Below are 20,332 nucleotides of genomic sequence, written 5' to 3'. Positions count from 1 at the left end.
AAAACAATGAAAAATGCTCTCCACCTCCAGAGAAAGAATTGATGAAGTCTGAATACAGATTGAAGCATATCATTTTTCACTTTATTTTCTTCATGGTCTTTTTTATGTTTTCTTCCACAACATGAAGAATATGGAAATGTTTCATGTGATTACACATGCATCACCTACATCAAATTGCTTACTATCTCAAATAGGGAGGAAGAGGAGAGTGGGAGAGAATTTAGAACTCAAAATGTTAGAAAATGTATGCTAAAAATTGTTTTTACATATGACTGGGAAAATAAAACATTACTGAAGAGTTAAAAAAAAGTTTCCAACAGCACAATGCAGTAATATATTTGCTTACTTGGTTCAGGATGTCTATATTAAATCCTGTACTTCAGTGCAGTGATAGCATAATTAAATTACATTTTACTCTGGTTTTGAGGTGCTATTTTTATTGTTCTTTCATTCTAAAATTTTCTACCAAAAGGTAAAACTTTAAGAATATAAATTGTTGTTTTTTATGTGTCAGTTACCAAAGTATTAAGTGAAAACCAAGAATTTGGTTTCCATACAAAAGTAATCAGAGAATCAGAGTAGAAAACTTTACCGAATATGTAAACTTCCTTTGTAACCCTGTGGGTGAGAGTGAATCATATGAATCATTGGAACTTGCTAACTTGCCCTGTTAAAGACTTTTATGGGCATAATAAATTGTTGCAAACAATAAGGTGACAAAAGGAAGGAACTGATGTATCACAGAACAAATTTCATAGGCCCTACTCACATCCCACACCCATCAGTTTTAAAAGCGTTAATTAACCCTCAGAAGAAACTGGATACAAGTGAGAAAAAGTCAGCAGAATGAGCAAGTGACAAGTGGTACCATTTATAGGATCTAAAGATCTAAATGTACATTATTAATAAAGACAGAGAGTTAGGCTATTTCCTAAAATGTCAAAGAAATGTCTGAAAATTGATGGAAAAGTTTCTCTAGTCCCAAAGGTTAAGTAGAGGTGACTAGTGTTAACTCATTCCTTGGAAACTTTTGCTCTTTAATTTCAACTCATTATCTTTCCTCATAGCCTCCTTAATCTGAAATTGGTATAGAGTATAGGGAAGATGTCCTTGTTTACTCCAAAAGTCATAGAACAGTCACCTTTTTTTTTTTAGCCCTGAAATTCATTGGTGATAAAGGACAAGAAAAGGAAACAAATTGCAGGAATTGCCCTCTTCTCTCTTAGGGATCTTAACCAGGAACAACAGGAAGAAAAATGTTCTCTTGCAGGCAAGCACACTCTCATTTACTCACCTAGGAGAATGGAAGTATCTCCACAGCCAGACCAGGCTCCTACCACTTACCATTCCTTCCACACCCCTGCTGAGAGGTGGTCCTAGCCCCTCTCCCACACAAGAATTTTGTTAGAGAGGGATGTAAACACAAAGTGATTGCCCTAGCTATATGATGTCCATGAATAGAAACTTCTTTTACTAAAGTCTCTCATACATGGAAATATTATTGCATGAAAGTACTGGCCCAAAGTATATCAGAATATTTATTGCCTGGGGGGAGGAAGAAAGGAGGGAGAAAATCTGAATCCTAAAATGTCAGAAAATGATTGTCCAATTTTTTTCTACTTATGTAACTGAAAAAAAATTATATGTATGCACTCTGTATATAACAAACACACACACACACAAACACACACACACACACACACACACACACAAAATCTCTCTTCTGTTAGTTATTGTGAACCACACTCCCATACTTTGTATCTTCTGTCAAGACACAAACCTGTTTCCTTGGATCTGGATTCATGTTCTTACCCCTATTCAGTTCAGATCTATCCTCCCTAGTTTCCATTCTCTGATGCCTTCCCATTATATATTATCTTTTGGAAGCCCTCTGCCACTGTTCACAACCAGCTTTTCATCCTAGATCTCTTTTTTTTTTCTCAAACATTTTCCCTCTTCTAGTCCCCACAGAAACATGGTCTTCTCCTGAAGATGTCTCATTGGTATGTTGGAAAGTCCTTTATTTGGAGTCAGAATAGCTTGAGTCACATACAAGCTCTGTTCCTAATTATCCATATGACTTTGGGCAAGCCTCTAAGCCTCAGTTTTCTCATCCGTAAAATAAGGAGGTTGAACTAGATGACGTTTAAAGTCCTTTTCAGCTCTAAATCTAGGGTCCTAGGTTGCTTGCTATCTTCTACAGTGCTGGTTCAAGCTTCCCTCATCCAGACACAGTGGAACAGGTTTAGTGGTCAACCTACCATTTGCCCCGTAGGACCAATCTTAGACCCTTCCTCTGCCATCATCAATCTATATGCCCTTGAGAAGATACATAGTGCTGTCACTTTTCCTCTCTCTCTCAATCATCTCCTTATCTGGCTTATAACCTTCTTTTCCAGCCCATCCACTTCCCTCATCAATGATTACTTGAGTATTCAGATATTCAGTATTATAATTTTCAGACACAAAATCTTACAGATTATTAGCCCCCTCAACTCTCATGACCTCTTTTCCTTGTGAGGTCAGCCACCAATAGAAGTATCAATATTTCTCCTCATATTTCACCTGTTTCCTCTCCCTTTCATTGCTAATTTTCTAGGAAGCATGATCTACGTTTTTTTTTCTTTTGTGTAGTTAATTCCCAAAGATTCTCTTACCCAGTATCCCATTTGCATGTGTACACTGTGTGTGAATGCTACATGAGTATATGGAGGATAAATTTTTGGTGTGACCCCACTCTGCTCTCCTCTTTCTTTGAACACAGCTGCTAAAGCTGGCTGAGAGCTAAACAGGAGAATTTACAATACAAGGTCTTACTTTAGTTAGAATATTAGGCTTTAAACTTCTATTTTTTTATTTCTTCTACTTCAAGTGATTATTAATAAACTTTATAAAATGAATACTTGGTTAGCGATATTAATTTAAATCTTACATTTTTGGTGAACTACTTTGAAAAAAGAATACTTATTTTTCTTTTAAGAAAACCTTTGAGTATAGAATAGGGAGAACAAAGATGCATTTCTCTCCTGTTGCTTCTCACGTTCTGCCCATCTGCCCTACAGATAAGCCGCTTCCCGCTGCATCGTGTCCTTGGTTATGGCAGTTCTCACCCAGCTGCTTGACCTGTTGATTCCGTGGAAGGTGAAAAGTGAATCCCCTTGGGGTGACTGAGTACAGCTGAAGCTGGCCCCCTGCCTCCTGGCGCAGCTACACCCCTTCTCCCCTAACAGATAGGTCTCAAGCATGGGCTAGCCACTTGAACTTCCAGCTTAGAGTTGAGGTGACTCTTAAACCACTGAGTATGCTTTGTGCTCCCCTAGTGCACAGAGTAGCACAGCAGACCACACCAAGGGTAGTCCCCTCCACGCTGCCCAACCCCAACCCTATCTAGTTTCCAAGCTGATTTTAAACTAACCCAGGGGAGCTTCCATGCTCCTGTTTGTGAGGGTGGGGAGAAATTTTTTGCCTTTTCTTGCTTTCCCTCCAAAACTTAAACTTTGGCTAAAGCCTTTCAGTTGCCCTCCATTTTTAACCTAGTTAAGTGGGACATGTCTAAGTATGGTGTTTAAAATTATGGCCCAGACTCTAAGGGAACAATTTCCTCTCTATTTGAAACAGCTTTTGTTCCTAGAGAACTTTACTGAGTTTAACAGTTCATAGCTTCAGAATGACTTTGTTTAGCACTGTTCCTGAGTGTGCTTACACTCATGGGATATTTTATACTTTATCTATTTCTCCTCAAGAAACAACAATAGAAAGTTAGCTTGATTAACTTGCAGACTCAAATTGACAACCTTGAGAAACACTTGAGTAATCTCAAGATTCAGAAGGAAGATTACTTTCCACCTAAGCCCACCCAGCCAGTGCCTCAAGCTGATTACCTCCTCTCTTCTCTTGTTCAGCTTTTGGATGCCCATTACCCAATCCCCACCCTCTTCACACCCCCCTTGCTTGACTTCTCCCTCTGTCTCCCCTGGCCCCTCCCCTGGCCCCTTAATCCTTGCATCTCCTTTCCCTATTTCCATCCATGCTGGATCTCCCTTCTCCCTGCCTCTTTTTCTTCCTCCCCTGTCCCAGCCCTTCCCTCCTCTTCCTGCCCCCCCACCTCTCATCCCTCTCCTGCCTCTTCTCTCACCCACAACCCCACCACCAGCCCCACCCCTGTTCCTTTCACCCTGCCTCCCCATCTCCTCCTTCTCAGCTCACCCACTCCTCCCCCTCCCCTTACCTACTCCATAGCACCCCAAATACCCATCCAAAAGGCAGAAATAGCAAATAATTCAGTTAAAGGCCTATTCCCCTTAAGGGAAGTACTAAGTATTATTAGGGGTAAAATTAGATATTTGGATTTTTTAACTTTTAGACTGTCTTAGACCCAGTTTAGAATTTGGAGCCAAAGCTGCTACTAGAATTCTCAGGTGCAAATAAGAGTTGGGAGTTTCCAACCATCACTGTGGGGACTCTTTCTCTGAACTCTCTGGGCCAAGCAAGATTTAGAAGGCAGCTTTTCCTTAGCTGTCTGGCAAATTCCCTGTGAAACCTTTGGGAATACCAGATTGGCAGTTTGGGAAGAGAGAGGTAACTGTGTGGCAGTGGCTGAAGTGAAAAAGACTGACAGAAAGAAGAAAAGAAGATCTTTTTTTATGATCTCTGTAAGAAAGCAGAGAGAGGACAGGCTTTGGCTTATCCAGGCAGGTAGCCATTCCTGCCTCAACCAGAACCAACTTTTGGCTAGACTGGCAATACAGTAGTTGCAGAAATACCATTTTGAGACAATATTTTTAAGATTTATATATTATTTTATAAGATATTAGAAATAGGCTTAGCTAGATAGATTTTTGGGAAGATAGAGATAAGGAGAAAGATCAGGTATGGTTTCCCAGACAGAAGAAGGCCTGTGAGGACCTCAGAGTTGGGTGTGGATAGAGTTAGAGACCACATAGTTTTTAGGGAACCCCTTATCCTTAAACCGTGTTATCTTTCATTTCCTTACAACTTTAAGATATTAAATATAGGTATTTTTATATATCTGTCTCCAAGACTTTTTACAGCCAGTCAATTTACTAGGCCCAAGAGTGTAACAACTGCTCACCTTCAATAGCTAATCAACTGGCCTTTTATCAATAACTAAGAAGAGATTATCCAAGTAAGGATACAGGTTCAATACCATCCTTATAGTCCCCACCTTCAATAAAACTGGAGATGTGGTGTCCTTAAGACACCATACACTTTTCACCACCACCCCTCCCCCAAGATATTGAAAGATTCCAGCAAAATACTCCTCCTTTTGAAGATGAGCCTATTGTAGTTATTAAAAATCTAGAGAACATTTACCACATTTATGATCCCATGTGAATTAATGTGGAAAATTTGCTCCAAGCCTTTTTAACAGAAAGAGAAAGAAATAAAATTGTTTCTCTTGTTAATCAGGCCCAAGGAAGATGAGCAATTCATTGGCCCCAGTCTAACCCTAAATAGGATGTGAATAATGAACAAGATTACTTAAAACTAAGCCAGGGTAGAGAGACATTACTAACAACAATGAGAGCTTGTTCTGATAGGCCTGGTATATAGACAAACACTTTCCACTTATTCAATACCAGCTCTCTCTTTAGCTCTTTGTATTTAGGCTTCAAATTCCACCATGCTACTAAAAAATAATGGCTTTTCCTAATAATAAAGGCCTTTTCACTTTACTAAATATAATAGACTTTTCTAAGTCCTTATCCTCATTTAGCTTTTGTAGTTTATGTTGTTGACCACCTTCTCTTCTTGAATTCACCACACTCCTTGGGTCATATTGTTCATCTGGGTTTTCTTCCTATCTTCCTATCTCAGTCTCTTTTGCTTATCTTTTGGCCTTTACATGCCTATGTCCTCTAGGCTAATGACTGAGTCTTCTCTCTTGATTTTCTGCCTTTGTGATCTCATTGGCCCCAGTGGACTCAATGATCACTTAACAGACTCCTAAAATCTAATTTCTCTGAATTCCAGTCCCATGTCAACCACATCTGTATCTCTCTTAGTGGATATACCACCAGAACTTAAAACTTATCCTACCTAAAACTGAACTCAATATCTCTTCCCTAATATTAGCTACCCTGCCCACCCCTTTTAAATACTTTCATTATTTCTGTTAAGGGAATCATCATTAGTTGCCCGAGATCCTTTCTATTCTTTCTCTATAAAGTATTTTACCCTGTCCCCTTACTACTTCTGATTCTCATCTTCACCAGTCTGGTGAATATAGACCCTCTTGATTGGCCTCTCTGATTCATCTCTTCTGTCTCTATTGGATGGAGTGATTAGACGGGTAAGGTACTATAGATGGCAGCAGACAAGGGAGGAAATAAGAAAACTTAGTGCCAGAGTGGCTCAGTGAGGAGTTGAAGGTAAGTATATAGGCAGGAAGTATAAGCTGAGATTTAAATTCACTTGGCTCCTGTGACTCCATGTTGAGTCTACTTTCTCCCAAACCAGAATATGGATACTGCTGCCAGCTATCCTATTTCTGTATTGAGAATATAAGCAGATGATGGTGAAGAAATTGGTAAAATTTTGAGATCAAGTGATAGACCTTGATCTATTGATTAGGGTCTTCTATTATGGAATATCTATTAGATTCTTATAAAAAAGGTCACCCTTTGCCATATTTACTAATATAAATATACATTTGTATCAACAATGTAAATACTATTCTTTTGAGAACACAAATAAATGCCTCAAATAAACAATTTCAATGGAACTGAAGCATCTCTTGATTGCTGGGTAAGTTCCTTTGAAAACCCATACTGGAGAATTTAAGACTATTTAAGTAGGCCAATGCTTTGGGATACCTTGTTCATTGTATTTTCTCCTAATGTGAAAATAAAAAACTCTTACTCTTTGATTAATTACTAGAAACAAATAAAAATTTAAAGGTCCTAAAAATGTGTATTTAGAATTTAGAAATGTTCACAGCTCTTATCCTTCTATCCTTCCATTACAGAAAAGTAAACCACTGCTCTAGCAATAGTATTCTTTTCTTTTTTTAATTAGGGAGGGACATTCCAATAAGCAGTCTAAATTTCTTGGACAGAGTTTGTATAGATTCATTTTAAGAAAAATAGATTACATATATATATACATAGATGTATATGTATAAAGTACTTCCCAAAGCCAGATATAAGTGATTTCTGAATTCTGCACTATTGCATGTCATCACCCCATGATCCACTAAAATTTGTCTCATATAATTGAGGGTTGAGTGCATTTTAAATATACTTTTAGGGGAAAGGATCTATTTGTACCAAAGTATTTATAGCAGCTCTTTAGTGGTGGCAAAGAATTGGAAATTGAGGGAATGTGCATCATTTGGAGAATGCTGAATAAATTGTGCTACATGTTAATGATGGAATACTATTATGCTATAAGAAATGATAAGCAGGATGATTTCAGAAAAAACTAGAAAGATCTACTTGAACTGAGGTGGAGTGAAATAAGCAGAAACTGGAGAACATTCTACAGTAACAGCAATATTGTGGGATGATTAACTGTGATAGACTTAGCTACTCTCAGCAATATATAATCTGGGACAATTCTGAAGGACTTATGACAAAAAATGCTATCCACCTTCAGAGAAAGAACTTTTGAAGTTGGAATGCAGATCAAAGCATACTATCTTCTTCTTCTTTTTTTTTTTTTAAACCCTTGTACTTCGGTGTATTGTCTCATAGGTGGAAGATTGGTAAGGGTGGGCAATGGGGGTCAAGTGACTTGTCCAAGGTCACACAGCTGGGAAGTGGCTGAGGCCGGGTTTGAACCTAGGACCTCCTGCCTCTAGGCCCGACTCTCACTCCACTGAGCTACCCAGCTGCCCCCACTATCTTCTATTTTAGTTTATTTACAGTTTTATTTTGGGGTTTTGGTTTTATATGATTATTCTCTTACAATAATGACCCTTATGGAAGTATGTTTTGCATGATAATACATGTATAATTGAGATCAAATTACTTACCATTTCTGAGGCGGAAGAGGGAAGGGAGGAAGGAAGACAATTTAGATCATATAATTTTGGATGTTATGTTGAAAATTGTTATTGTATGTAATTGGGAAATGAAAAGAATAAACTCTGGACTCTTAAATTATAGCTATTCACCTTTTTTCTATGGAAGACAGCAACTATCCATGCTATCATTAATTCTGATTTGTATTATAAACTTGTATTTCTCTGAAGTTGTGTGCCATGGATTGAGAATAGCAAACAAGTTAAGCCCAAAAGTTTAATGAATATTATTTCATTATATCAATCAATTATTTGATTGATTCACTCAAAAATAGATCTAAGAAAGAATTCCAAAAGAGAAAGGAAAAAACTCAAATAGGAATCCTTTCACTCCACACCTTTCAGATGTAACTCGGATCCTCTCATCATTGGATGACTGCTGCTCATCTTCTTTTTCTTGAAAGTATTCCTCCACACATTGTTCCTCAAATTCATGCAGTTTCTTAAGTTCTTCATCATTAAGAAATAACTCTGTTTAAAAAAAAAGTGAAGGTGTGTTTTAAAAAATCTGATTGTTGAGATCTCTTTATCATCTCTGATAAGGACAGTTTAGTTGATAAGGAAATAAGGACAGAACAAGGGAGTTGTCTTTTACCTCATGCTTCCAGCTCTGGCTCCAGGAGCATGGAGTTTATTATATATACTTCAAGACTCATTTCACACAAAAGAACCTGCCCCCCCCCGAAACTTCGCGTTTGCGCAGAAACATAAATTATGTCACATCAAAGCACAATAAAGTTGTAGTTTTACAAAGAATTTTCTTATGAAGATAATGCCAGATGAGAAATAGTCTCAAGGTTAAAAATGAGCCTCACTTTATCTAAAAGTTATTTTGCCTGAGCTTGCCACTCTGTGACCTTGGGATGCCTGGAGCAGTTAGAGAGATATACCCATAGCTGCAGCTTTACTCTGCTGAGTGAAAAAAGGCTGTTAACTCATTAAGTGCTGGTTTACTAAGAACTTAAAGTTTTCCTAGAAGGCTATAATGTTTTTCAATAAGAAAAGGTGTGGATCATAAAAGAGGAGTCTCAGATTTTTATCTATTCTCTTATTGGCTTCCCACATCTGATAATAGTGAGTTTAGATTGACCCTGATGTGTACATAAAGATTAGAATAATTTTAGACTCTATTCAAATTTGCCTACAAGATTCTTATCTATTTTCAGAAACTAATTTTATTCTTTTTCTTATTTGCTTTGTTTTTTATAGGTTCTTCTGACAAGGAATTTCTCCTACTTTCTATTCACCTCTAATAAAAGACTTTATATGCAACAACAGCAACCTGTACCCACAACAAAATAGGTCATTTGAAAGAAAATCTCATAAAATTATATTACTAAGAAAAATAAAATTCAAATACAAATCAAAGGGAAAACATGCACTTCATAAATTGTTTATCTTCAACTATTTTTGTGAAGCACAGATACCAACATCTTAGATTTATACAGAGAAGAAATTCTTTTAAAATCAGCTCTCTTCAGTAACTTCCCTCTTTATTTTTATTAAGTACCTTGAGACATACTTTTTAACAGTTTAAACTTTGATAAACACAAGATGGATAACATTGTGAAAAGAATAATAGCAGGACTAGAAAACCTAAAAAGTGTTTTATTTTTATGTATTTAAATAAACAACATTTCTTTGAGTATATTGAATTAGAACATTCTCAATAGCCTGAGTATGAATTTGTTTATGGGAAAAACTGCATTGATTTAGAGAGAATCCTTTACGTACTCAATCCCCGGTCCCGTTCATCTTGGTCCCCTTCTCTCTTTTTTCTACATTTACCACTGAGGCGCATGATGATTATGTAGAGGTGGCTCAAGATAATCATAGGTGGAGGTAAGACAGGCCTGTCATGAAACGTCATGATCAGCTGATATCTCTGAAATTTCCAAACTTGATTGGATATTGACTTTACCTCAAAAAAGGTATTGCTGAGGAAAGAAAAAGAAATGAGAGAGAGAGAGAGAGAGAGAGAGAGAGAGAGAGAGAGAGAGAGAGAGAGAGAGAGAACATGTGTTTACTGATAGTTGCATTCCTCTTTGTTGGTTCCTATTGTGCAAGCTATACAAAAAGCTCATAAAATAAAAAAAAAAGTAGTATGAAATTAGATATTTATTTGATGAGTCATGAGCAATATGTTCCACATGTCTTGCAATTAGATATTTATTTGATGAGTCATGAGCAATATGTTCCACATGACTTGTTTTGGTTCATCTAAAAACTTCAGATAGTAGATGAGTGCCATTTTATGCAAAATGGTAAAACTGAAGTATTTGTGAAAGATTTTAATACATGTATATATCTCACTAAAATCCTTAAGTTGATGCTTATTTAGCAGCATTGCAGAACTGAAGGCAATAGTGAATTTGTTCCATACTTAAAACCTTACTGCATTATCATGTAATGTGTCTGATACTTGTTAGATCTTTGGATTACTGTAGTTATCATCAATGACATTCGCTAGGATATTTTTTAATACAAAAATTATTATGAATTAATTTTATTTTCATAAAATGTGTGCATATTTTGCATATTACTTCAAAGACAATTTTACCACTGAAATTTTATCATTGCTACTTCTTAAGAGTGATATTTCTTGACTTTTTTCTCTTCTTTCTCCTGCACATAAAATCTTTTTTTTTTAAAACCCTTACCTTCTGTCTTAGAATCTATACTAAGAATAGGTTCCATGGTAGAAGAGCAGTAAGGATTAGGTAATTGGAATTAAATGACTTGCCCAGGGTTACACATCTAGGAAGTATCTGAGGCCAGATTTGAACCAAAAACCTTCTATCTCCAGACCTGGTTTTCTATCCACTGAGCCACCTAGATGTCTCAGCACCTATAATCTTTGATGTCGATTCTGTATACCAGAACAACATGTAAGAGAATGCTGAGCTAGAGGTGTGGTAAGATAGAAAGAAAGAATCAATTAGAAATGTGTTGGGGCTCATAGCTGTAACCTGCAATTATTGTAGCCAAGGAGAAGTCATTTTGGGGTGGGTAGACAAAGTAAGTTTAACTAGGTGTCACCACTGTGAGTAGCAGTTAAATTCTAGGACACCACAAAGTTTCTAAGTAGATAAAGAGAGAGAAGAAGGCCCCCTGGAATGAGATGAGGCTCAGCAAGGGAGGAAATATGCCTCGGGAAGATGCTGGCTCCTATAAGGTCCTGCTTTTACTGTGGCTTCACCCTAGTTTGATCTGTGATGGCACTTCTGAAATGTTTGTATACCACATCCGTGGCAGAGTTTTCAAGGTTGAAGGAATCAGTTTGGAACTGTGAGGGTTCTTAAAGACCCTCTGGTCCAAATCTCTAAGGATCAGAAAGATTATTATTGTTGTTGCCCAAAGCCATAAAAAGGAAAAAAAAATGTTAGGGCTGAGATTTGAACCCAATATCTTCAACTACAAATCTGGCACTCTTTTCTCTGCACCAGGCTTCTAAGCCTCTAACATGCAGATGGTTACATCACAGAGCATTACCACATTTCAGAGTTAACACATTAGCCTTTTTTTTCTTTTAAAAATAAATGTGCAGTTAAAACTACTCTGATTTAGCCATAGTAAATTACCCTTAGCAAGCTTTTCTCTTAAATTTTTATTGACATTGTTATCAACTTAATTGAAGTAGATGTCATTATGTCATTATCTGCTTAATTAAGTGCTATTTAATTAAGTATTACTTAATAAAGAAATCTGATTAAATACTTTGTTTACACCAGTGGTATCTTTTTAAAAAATTGTTCAGACAAGAATACAAAGAGAAGGCCTTTGAGGTAAAAGCTATGGCCTCTCAGACCAGAGAAGACCAACAATTATATATAGTCACACTCTTTTCAATTGACACTTTTGATTGGGGGAGATGAAGGAATATATAATGTTGAAAGATAGAGCCTTTCATTCCTGGCAGTATGTAGAGATTATGAGAAGAGTTGAAGGTGGAGTAAACTGTTAGCTGTTCAGCCTCCTAACTTCTCTTGAGATAGACTTTTATATTATTTTGCTTTAAAAGTTATTAATTTTCAGCAGAACAGAGGTACTCAAACAACAATACTGGAGCAAACTAAAGAATACTGGTGTTTCGGAGCATGAATGCCCTGTAAAGAATGAATCCACATTATAAAGGTCTGCCTAAAGAGGAGAATGTGTGTGTGTATTATATGTATATATATACATATATATATATATGTATACACATCTTCAAATGTAAATATATCTTCCCAAGTCAAATAAGAATGATTACAGGATTTTACATCATGAATTATCTACCTGTTCTTCACTAAAATTCCACTTATGCATTTAAGTATTTTGCATTTAATTTTATTTGATAGTTATTCATTACTTTCTTAGAGGCTCAGAAAGGTTTAATCAAAATGTTTTCTATGTACATTATCGGGTTGACCATCTTGATGGATTTATATATCATAAGTGCTTGATAAATGTTTGCTAAATAAATTAAATTGAATCAGTAATTTGGTCAAATAACTAGTTTAAACAATTTTTAAAATAATTTTTAAAAATCCTAGTTGATTAGTTTAAACTGAATCAATTGAATTAACTAGTTTTTCCCCTTTATATAGCTATGAATTTAGCTCCATTTTACCTCGCATGGGGAGGCAGCTTGCTGTAAAAGAAAAGAACAATGGCCTAGGTTCTAGTGCTAGTCTGTTGATTATAATTTCTTGTTTGGACAAGTAACCCAAACTCTGTGCCTCAGTTTTCTCATCTATAACAGAAGGAAGCTGGAATAGATGATCTGAAAGGCTCTTGCCAACACAAGATTTTGTGCTAAGTTCTTTGTCCCCTACTCCATGAATATTCATGCTCAAAGTCTGGATCATTTTTTTTATACCTAATAATTTTTTTTTTATCATTCTCCTGGGACTATTGTGAAGAAAGTGCTTTGGGAGCCTTAAAGTACTGTGTGTATTAATAGTATTACTATTGCTATTATTTTCTGTACCATTTTATTAAGTGTTGCTCTGCATAATATATTCAACTTTGAAGTCTTTCAAATGACCCAGTTTTTTTTTTAAAATGACCATTTACAAAAATAACTTAAGTCCCTTTCTTTTCTTGAATATTTATGTTGCATTTGACAGATCGAGGTGACACATATCCTTATATAAGCTCACAGAACCAAATACTCATAAAATTAATATTGCCTTCTCCACATTAGAACAAAGGGTACTTCTGTTAATTAATCTGAAAGCACAACTTATTCAAATATCTGTCTTAAGGAGGCCTTTATCTAAGAAAACATTTCAGATTAAAGTATGTTTTAAAGTCTCAAAACACTAACCAAAAATTAAACTTCAATTTATTTAAGGGTTCATTCCTGATCTGTGAATTTATTGAATTTGCTTAATAAGGATGCAGAAATGCCATCCATCTCCAAAATCACGATGAAATTCTCATTTTGCTGCCCTGAGATCATGAGACTCCAAGATTAAACTGGAAACCCTTTCCAAAAGTAAATGATATGGAAATGATCACATAGCTCCAAAAAAAGCTTACTTACTTGAAAACAGCTATCAACAGATTGACCAAGAGAATATTAGCTACCAAGAGATAACAAGCCATGATAGCAGGGGTGAGCCAGGCCCCCGGAATGCAGGGAGGAAGCCTTTTACCATCTTCATCAAACAGGTTTTCTCCACAAGGAGCTAAAGAAAGATACATTTTTCATTTTAGTGTTCACTATACTTTCAAAACAATATTTTTAAAAAGAATTCAAGGATTAGGTTTGTGTGAAATGTTCTTCTCTGTAACAAAATATTGTATATTTATTTGCATGCTGTCTCTGCTCTTCTGGAAATGGAGAAAAATTTTGGGGAAAACATTTCCAGGATCTGACTATGACTTTAAATATAGGCAAATAGAGCCTGGTAATTTGGAGTCTGGAGGCTGGCTAAAGGACTCCCTGGATGTTTTGGTTGAAATAACAACTGGACCATTAACTCTTCCTGCAATATGTTGAGTTTTTAGAATTTGCATTCAGGAGGTAATATGATGTGGAGTAGGTAAATATCTCAATTTGCAAAAAGGAAATACACATGAAAATCTTAAGTTAGTCTTCCATATCTAAATCTGATCAGGTCGTCAAGGAGATGTATGAATAAAAGGGAAACATCCATGGATAATTAAATATTTAAATGCTCTATCAGCATCATCACTCATTTGTATATCTCATTAAAGTTTTAAAACCTATAATAATATGATAGGTAATACAATTCAATTGAACAAACATTTATTAAGTACCTATAATGTGCAAGCCACTGTGGAATTGGGACTAAACCTATGATTTCACTGATACAAGGAACTTACGGTTGAAGTTCCTCTCTCAATGCAGGTCAGTACTTCCTCTGCATCTTACAGTTTTAGATATTTGCTTAGAGCACTAAGAAGGCAAGTGACTTATGCAGGGGCATAAACCCAGTAGACATCAGAGGCAGGATCTGAACCCAGGTCTTTCTGGTTTCAAGGTCAGCTCCCTATCTCTTATATAAACTCTAATACAAGGAGGCAATTGTCTTCATGGAAATCACTGGTACTTGGTGAGGTGAGATCCTTGAAAGAATATTACTATGGAAGTGTACATCTTATTAAAAAGTTTTTTACATTTAATTTTTAACTAATTAAATTAATATTACTAAATTAATAATAAACTAAAATAATCTTAAAATTATTTTTTTATATTAGGCAGCTCGGTGGCTCACTGGAGAGAGAACCAGGCCTAGAAACAGGAGATCCTGAGTTCAAATGTGGCCTCAGGCACTGCATAGCTGTGTGATCCTGGGCAAAATCATGCTTAACTTCAATTGCCTAGCCCTTACTATCCATCTGCCTTAGAAACAATACTTAGTATTAATTCTAAAACAGAAGGTAAGGGTTTAAAAACAAAACAGAACAAAATAAAAAGAATATATATTCATGTGAACAAATACAGGAATTAGAGAAGGGAAGCATGATAGAGCTTACTACAGTGAAAAATCAGTAGAGAAAGGATGATCAATATTGTTATTGGAGTCTAATACAGCCCACGGGAAATAAAGGAGTTCAGGTAACATACTAATCAGAACTCTTACTCATTTCTTTGCCTATCTTCATCATATCTTCATTTCTCAAAAAATGAGGGAATCAACAAAAGGAGACTCTAATCTGAATCTCATTCTCACCAACAAAGAAGAACTGGTTGTTGGGGTGGAAGTGATGAGAATCTTGGGGGAAAGTGAATAATTCTACCTTAAAATTTGTGATAGAAAAGAAAAGGAAATAGACATAATTTGATAGACACCCTGGATTTTTGGAAGACATATCTGAAAGGACCAGGAGAAAAATAAGATGCCATGGACTTAAGGGTTTTCAAAGGAAGTCATCTCGGGAGGGAAGGGAAAGTTTTAAGGAATGAAATTCTAAATTCACTAAGAAATCATTCTAAGGAAGAAGTAAAGAAGGGATTGTTTAAAGAGACCATTGAAGATACAAATGTAACTCATTGGTCAGTTTAGATTTAATTTATTTTTTTTCAAACATTTATTAATATTCATTTTTAACATGGTTACATGATTCATGCCCCTCCCTTCCCCTTCGCCCCCCCACTCCCCCCTAGATTTAGTTTATTTTTAAAAATTTATTATTCTGAACTTAAACACTTAATAAAACAGGCACTTCCTCACACATAGTAGAACAGAAAAAAGAGGATTATATATGTGAAACTGTAGATCTCTATTATGTACAGAGAAGTACAACAGGATTAGAAAAGAACAAACTACCCTTTTTGTTTTAAAAGGAAGAAATCAGTGCCTGTAAACTATAGACCATTGATCTTGACTTAAATTCCTGGAAAATTTCTAGAAAATACTATTAAATGGATGGTAATAAATACCCAGAAAAAGAAGCAATGATCACCAAGGATCAATATGACTTTGTCAAGAACAGGTCAAGAATGACCAATTTTATTTTCTTTTATTACTAGAACATTAGATTAGGGGTCTATAACAGGTATAATTTACATAGATTTTAGCAGATTTCTTAACAATGATTTTCATGTGACCAAAAAAATTTTTTTTACATAGGATAATAGAATTCTCTTACAATGTTTGCTTGTTCCTTGGTAAAATTAAAGTTAAGGTACTGATTTTTTAAAAACTGTTATTACCATGCCATAACATTAAGCCAAAAGCTTAGTAGATAGGGCACTAGAATTGAAATCAGGAAAACCAAATCTTGCTTCAGACACTTAACCACACAACCCTGATAAGTGACTTAATCTCTCTAGGCCTCAGTTTCTTTATCTGTTAAAGGAGGGTTGGACTTTATAGCCTCTAAGGTCTCTTCCATTTCTAAAATCATCTGCAGCACTTAATTGACAGAGTCAGGACAGAGACTACTCATTCACAAAACAATGAGTGATTTGTTAGTTGAATGTTCCAAGCATATCCTACCTGACCCAATTATTATTTTTTATGTAGTATCAAGTGGTATCATAGTAATATGAAAAGTGCATGGGATTAGAAATCAGGAAACCCAGGTTCTAGGATCAATTCTCCCTCTTCTTTGCTATGTTACTTTGGGCAGCCTACTTGACCTTGAAGAACCTCAATTTTCTTATATATAAAGTGAGAGGGATTGGATTGGATGATCTTTAAATTCCTCAAGTTCATATTTCTATAGAGCTAAAGAACACCTACTTGTTAATGGGAAAAATATTCAATGATATCATTTAAAATGATTTGCTTTCCTCCAAAGTTCAAAAGGGAAATAAAAATGACACTTTGTAATCTTTGTAAGGGCTATGTTTAAATGTCAATGTTCAGCAAAGGAAAAGGCTAATGAGTACATTTTATTAAATGAAAACCATCACCTCCTCTCCTTCAAACTTACGATTAATTTCCATGGCATAGACTACACAGCAATCCGAAAGCAAAAATGTTTTTTAAGAGGGGGAAGAAGAGAAAACAATGAGACAATTCAAAATAAAATGAAAACAAAAGATTGACAATAAAGAAACTGTTTTGTTAGAAAAGTAATTAAAAATCTGCAATGTCAATATGGTATATAGGTTCTTTGAAACAGTAGTTTGAGAAATATTGTAAATAATGTAAAACATTTATCCATCTTTTCAATATGCATGTATTCCAAATATTAGAAATAACAATAAAATTTCAACAATTAAAAATAGCTTTAAATGCACAGTACTTGTGGCAGATGATCACTTCAAAATGAAAAAGAATTATTTTTCAACACAACACATAAATACACAATACATCAATTTTTCATATAATAATTATGCAGACAATCTAAAACCATAGTCAATGCAATTTTGGGAAATTATGAATGACAACTTGACCTATTTCCCTCTTTTAAAAAAGATCATTGCTGCATTAAAAAACCAACATTGAATGTCACCTTTAGTAAAGGAACTAGTAGCTGTATGTCAGCCTAAATAAGTATTCTTATAAAAGAAAATTTGACTGCCATTTTCTGGCTTGTCAATTTACTAATGTACTTACAATAACCATCCTTATATGCTTCTAAACTTGTTCTATTCCTGAGATGACATTTTAAAAGCTTTTAAAAAGAATGAATTTGATCAAGCCACAAATGATGACAAGAGGTGATATAATAGTGTGATGTTGTTCACATCACATAGTTATTAGGAAAATTTTAACTTCACAGATATCTGGAATAATTATCTTCCACACGATAATGAGATATTAGGAGGAAGTTAATAGAAGGAAATAGGAATTAGCATTGAAACAGGCGGGATAACAGACCCCAGTTATCCTGTTTGTCCTCTCTACCCAAAAAGTTCACTTTGTAGGAGAAACCAAATCTTGTAAGGTTGAAAGAAAATTGAATTGACACAAATAAGATGAGGAGCACTGAGACTTGAGTAAGCCACCTGGATTATTTCTGAAGATCCAGATCTGGGCTTGAGAAAATCTTTCAGAATTTTATAATGAGCTTTTAGAGAGAAGGGAAAAAAAAGTATTCAGAAATTGAAAGACTTGAAAATAACCCTTTCTTCCCCCTAAAATAACTCAATCCCATGCGAAAGAATTGAAAAATACATGGTTTCCAAATTAACACAGTCATTTCTGTTAATTTGGATATGATCATCTGCCTGTGAAACAGAAAACAGAATCTTACTATGAAGTCTACTCTTACGGTCTATCTGGTCTGCAAACACCTCTCCATAGATCATCCAATAGGGCATGTAGAAGATGTTACGGGCTAGTCTCCAAGAAGGTTCTTCATCTGGGTGTAAAATGGCTTGTCGGGCTACTCCAAAGCTCATCAGGACAACCAGCATGATGACCACAAAATAGAGCATGTCAATCATCTGCATGGAAAAAATAGGCATTCATTTATCAAGTCAAGGACCACATGTAATCTATTCTCACTCAACCCCACATCATGCAATGTAACACCAATTAGAGGTTATTCAATATTAAAATGGTAGCAGCTTCTTCTCCTTCTACCCACCACATTCACTGTGCTACTTTTTTCCTTTACTCTACCCTATTCTCCTGTCCTCATTCCTCTTAGGTTCCAGAAACTAACTTACTTCATCATCTTATCCCCTGTTCTCAGTTCCTCTAGGATCAACAACAGCTTCTCAAAGGAGAGGTTAATAGACAAAATGGGAGCTTAGAAGGTAAAATCAGGAGTAGCATAAGTAGAAAACTAAAGTTATATAAGAGAAGGAAAATAAGAGTGTAGACTGGTTTGTGGTGATCAGACTTTGGTTGAATACTAAGGTGCTATATGGTTCCTAGTTTAGGGCTATCTCAAGAATGAGTCAAGTATGAATAAACCTAGGGCATCTTCTCTAGTCCAGAGTGGTTTCTTCTGCGAGAAGTTGAAAGATTCACTAGGAAATTTGGTGTTTGGGTTTTCTTCCTTCTGGAGTTACTTTGATGAGTAGTTTTTTATTTGTTTGTTTTTTTAAATCACTCATAGAGAAGGTTTGGTGATATACTTTGGTTTAGTATTTCATGCCCTGACATGAAATAAACTTAAACTGTAGGGTGTTCTCATAGTAGATTTGATTAGAATTGGTCCCAAAGCAGATTTCCTGAATCCATTGTAATAAAGTAAGATATGCTGTAGAAGTCCTCATCAGAATTTGGCAACAACAAATTTGGGATAGGAATAATGAAGGTGTGAAAAAAATTGGTCATCTTACAATGACTATAATTCTGAGTAAACACATAAGTTTTTACTTACCAAAATAATCATGTGGACCACTAGTATTCATTTTACATAATCTGTGGCCTCAGTTTTTAGGCTGGATTATTGTCAAGAAATGATGGCACCTAATTGTGAAGTATGGTATTGTGTCCCAGTTCTACTATAAATAGAAAACTATCCACCAAGAAAGGGAGAGATGCAAAACTTCAGGATCTGTGGCTTCAGAATACAGGAATCTCTAGGTATCATAGATATCATATGGAGGTAAAGATGTGTATATGGTTGAGAAGTTAAATGAAGAAAAATGCCAGAATTTGAAAAGTGTTGCAAAATGCTGAAGATATGGCAAAGGATTATAGAACCAAGACCAGAAAGAACCTAGGAGGTCAACTAGTTTAACCCTGTCATTTTGTAGTTGAGAAAACTCCCACTGTACCATACTGCCACATAGAAACAGTGAACACCTCCTTGAAGTCCACAACAAAAGTGAGAATTGCTATGCTACATTAATACAAATTCATATTAATATAGCACCTTAAGGTTTTGAAAGCACTTTTCTTGCAACAACCCTATGAGGTAGGTAGTATTTACCGCAGCCTGAGTTTCAGAGAGTTTAAGAGATCTGCCCACATTGACATAGGGAGGAAGTGTTAGGTCCAGGATATGGATCTCCTGAGTCACAACTTCCATTCCTTTCAATACCTTGTCTCCATTAGCTTATAATGAGGGATTGCCACAATCTCAGTCTCCAACTGAAAGTTTTCATTTCTATTTATTGGGAGATTTTTTCCCCCTCTGGAAATGCATTTATAGTTTTTAAATGGAAGTAACTGATAAGGAGAATTTAAATAAATTTCCTTTATAGTCAACTTTGCTGAAAAATTATTCAGTAAAGTGTAGAATACTATATATTGATCACGTATTGCTTTGTGACATCTATCACCATCATAAAACTTTTGTTTAGATATCTTGTTTTTGTTGAACTTTTCATAATTTCTAAGCAAATGGGAAGATTCTTGAGAAAAGGGACATATCTTACAATTCTTTATATCCCTTATAAGATTGAGTGAAATATTTCCT

At 35.4% G+C, this 20,332-nt stretch overlaps 1 protein-coding gene across 1 annotated transcript in view; it reads right to left on the bottom strand.

Annotated features, from left to right (window-relative positions):
* Nucleotides 1-20,332, bottom strand: part of TRPM1 (transient receptor potential cation channel subfamily M member 1) — a 191,495-nt gene that overhangs the window by 13,026 nt on the left and 158,137 nt on the right. The window contains exons 23-26 of the mRNA XM_044665395.1: nucleotides 18,209-18,401; nucleotides 13,575-13,719; nucleotides 9,779-9,981; nucleotides 8,383-8,515 (exon numbers count right to left, since the gene is read on the bottom strand). Of these exons, the coding sequence (XP_044521330.1) occupies nucleotides 8,383-8,515; nucleotides 9,779-9,981; nucleotides 13,575-13,719; nucleotides 18,209-18,401 (674 nt within the window). The remainder of the gene's footprint in view (nucleotides 1-8,382; nucleotides 8,516-9,778; nucleotides 9,982-13,574; nucleotides 13,720-18,208; nucleotides 18,402-20,332) is intronic.

The sequence above is a fragment of the Gracilinanus agilis genome, chromosome 2 (assembly GCF_016433145.1).
Source record: "Gracilinanus agilis isolate LMUSP501 chromosome 2, AgileGrace, whole genome shotgun sequence".
Classification (NCBI taxonomy): Eukaryota; Metazoa; Chordata; class Mammalia; order Didelphimorphia; family Didelphidae; genus Gracilinanus; species Gracilinanus agilis.
This window is presented reverse-complemented; position numbering and strand designations above follow the sequence as displayed.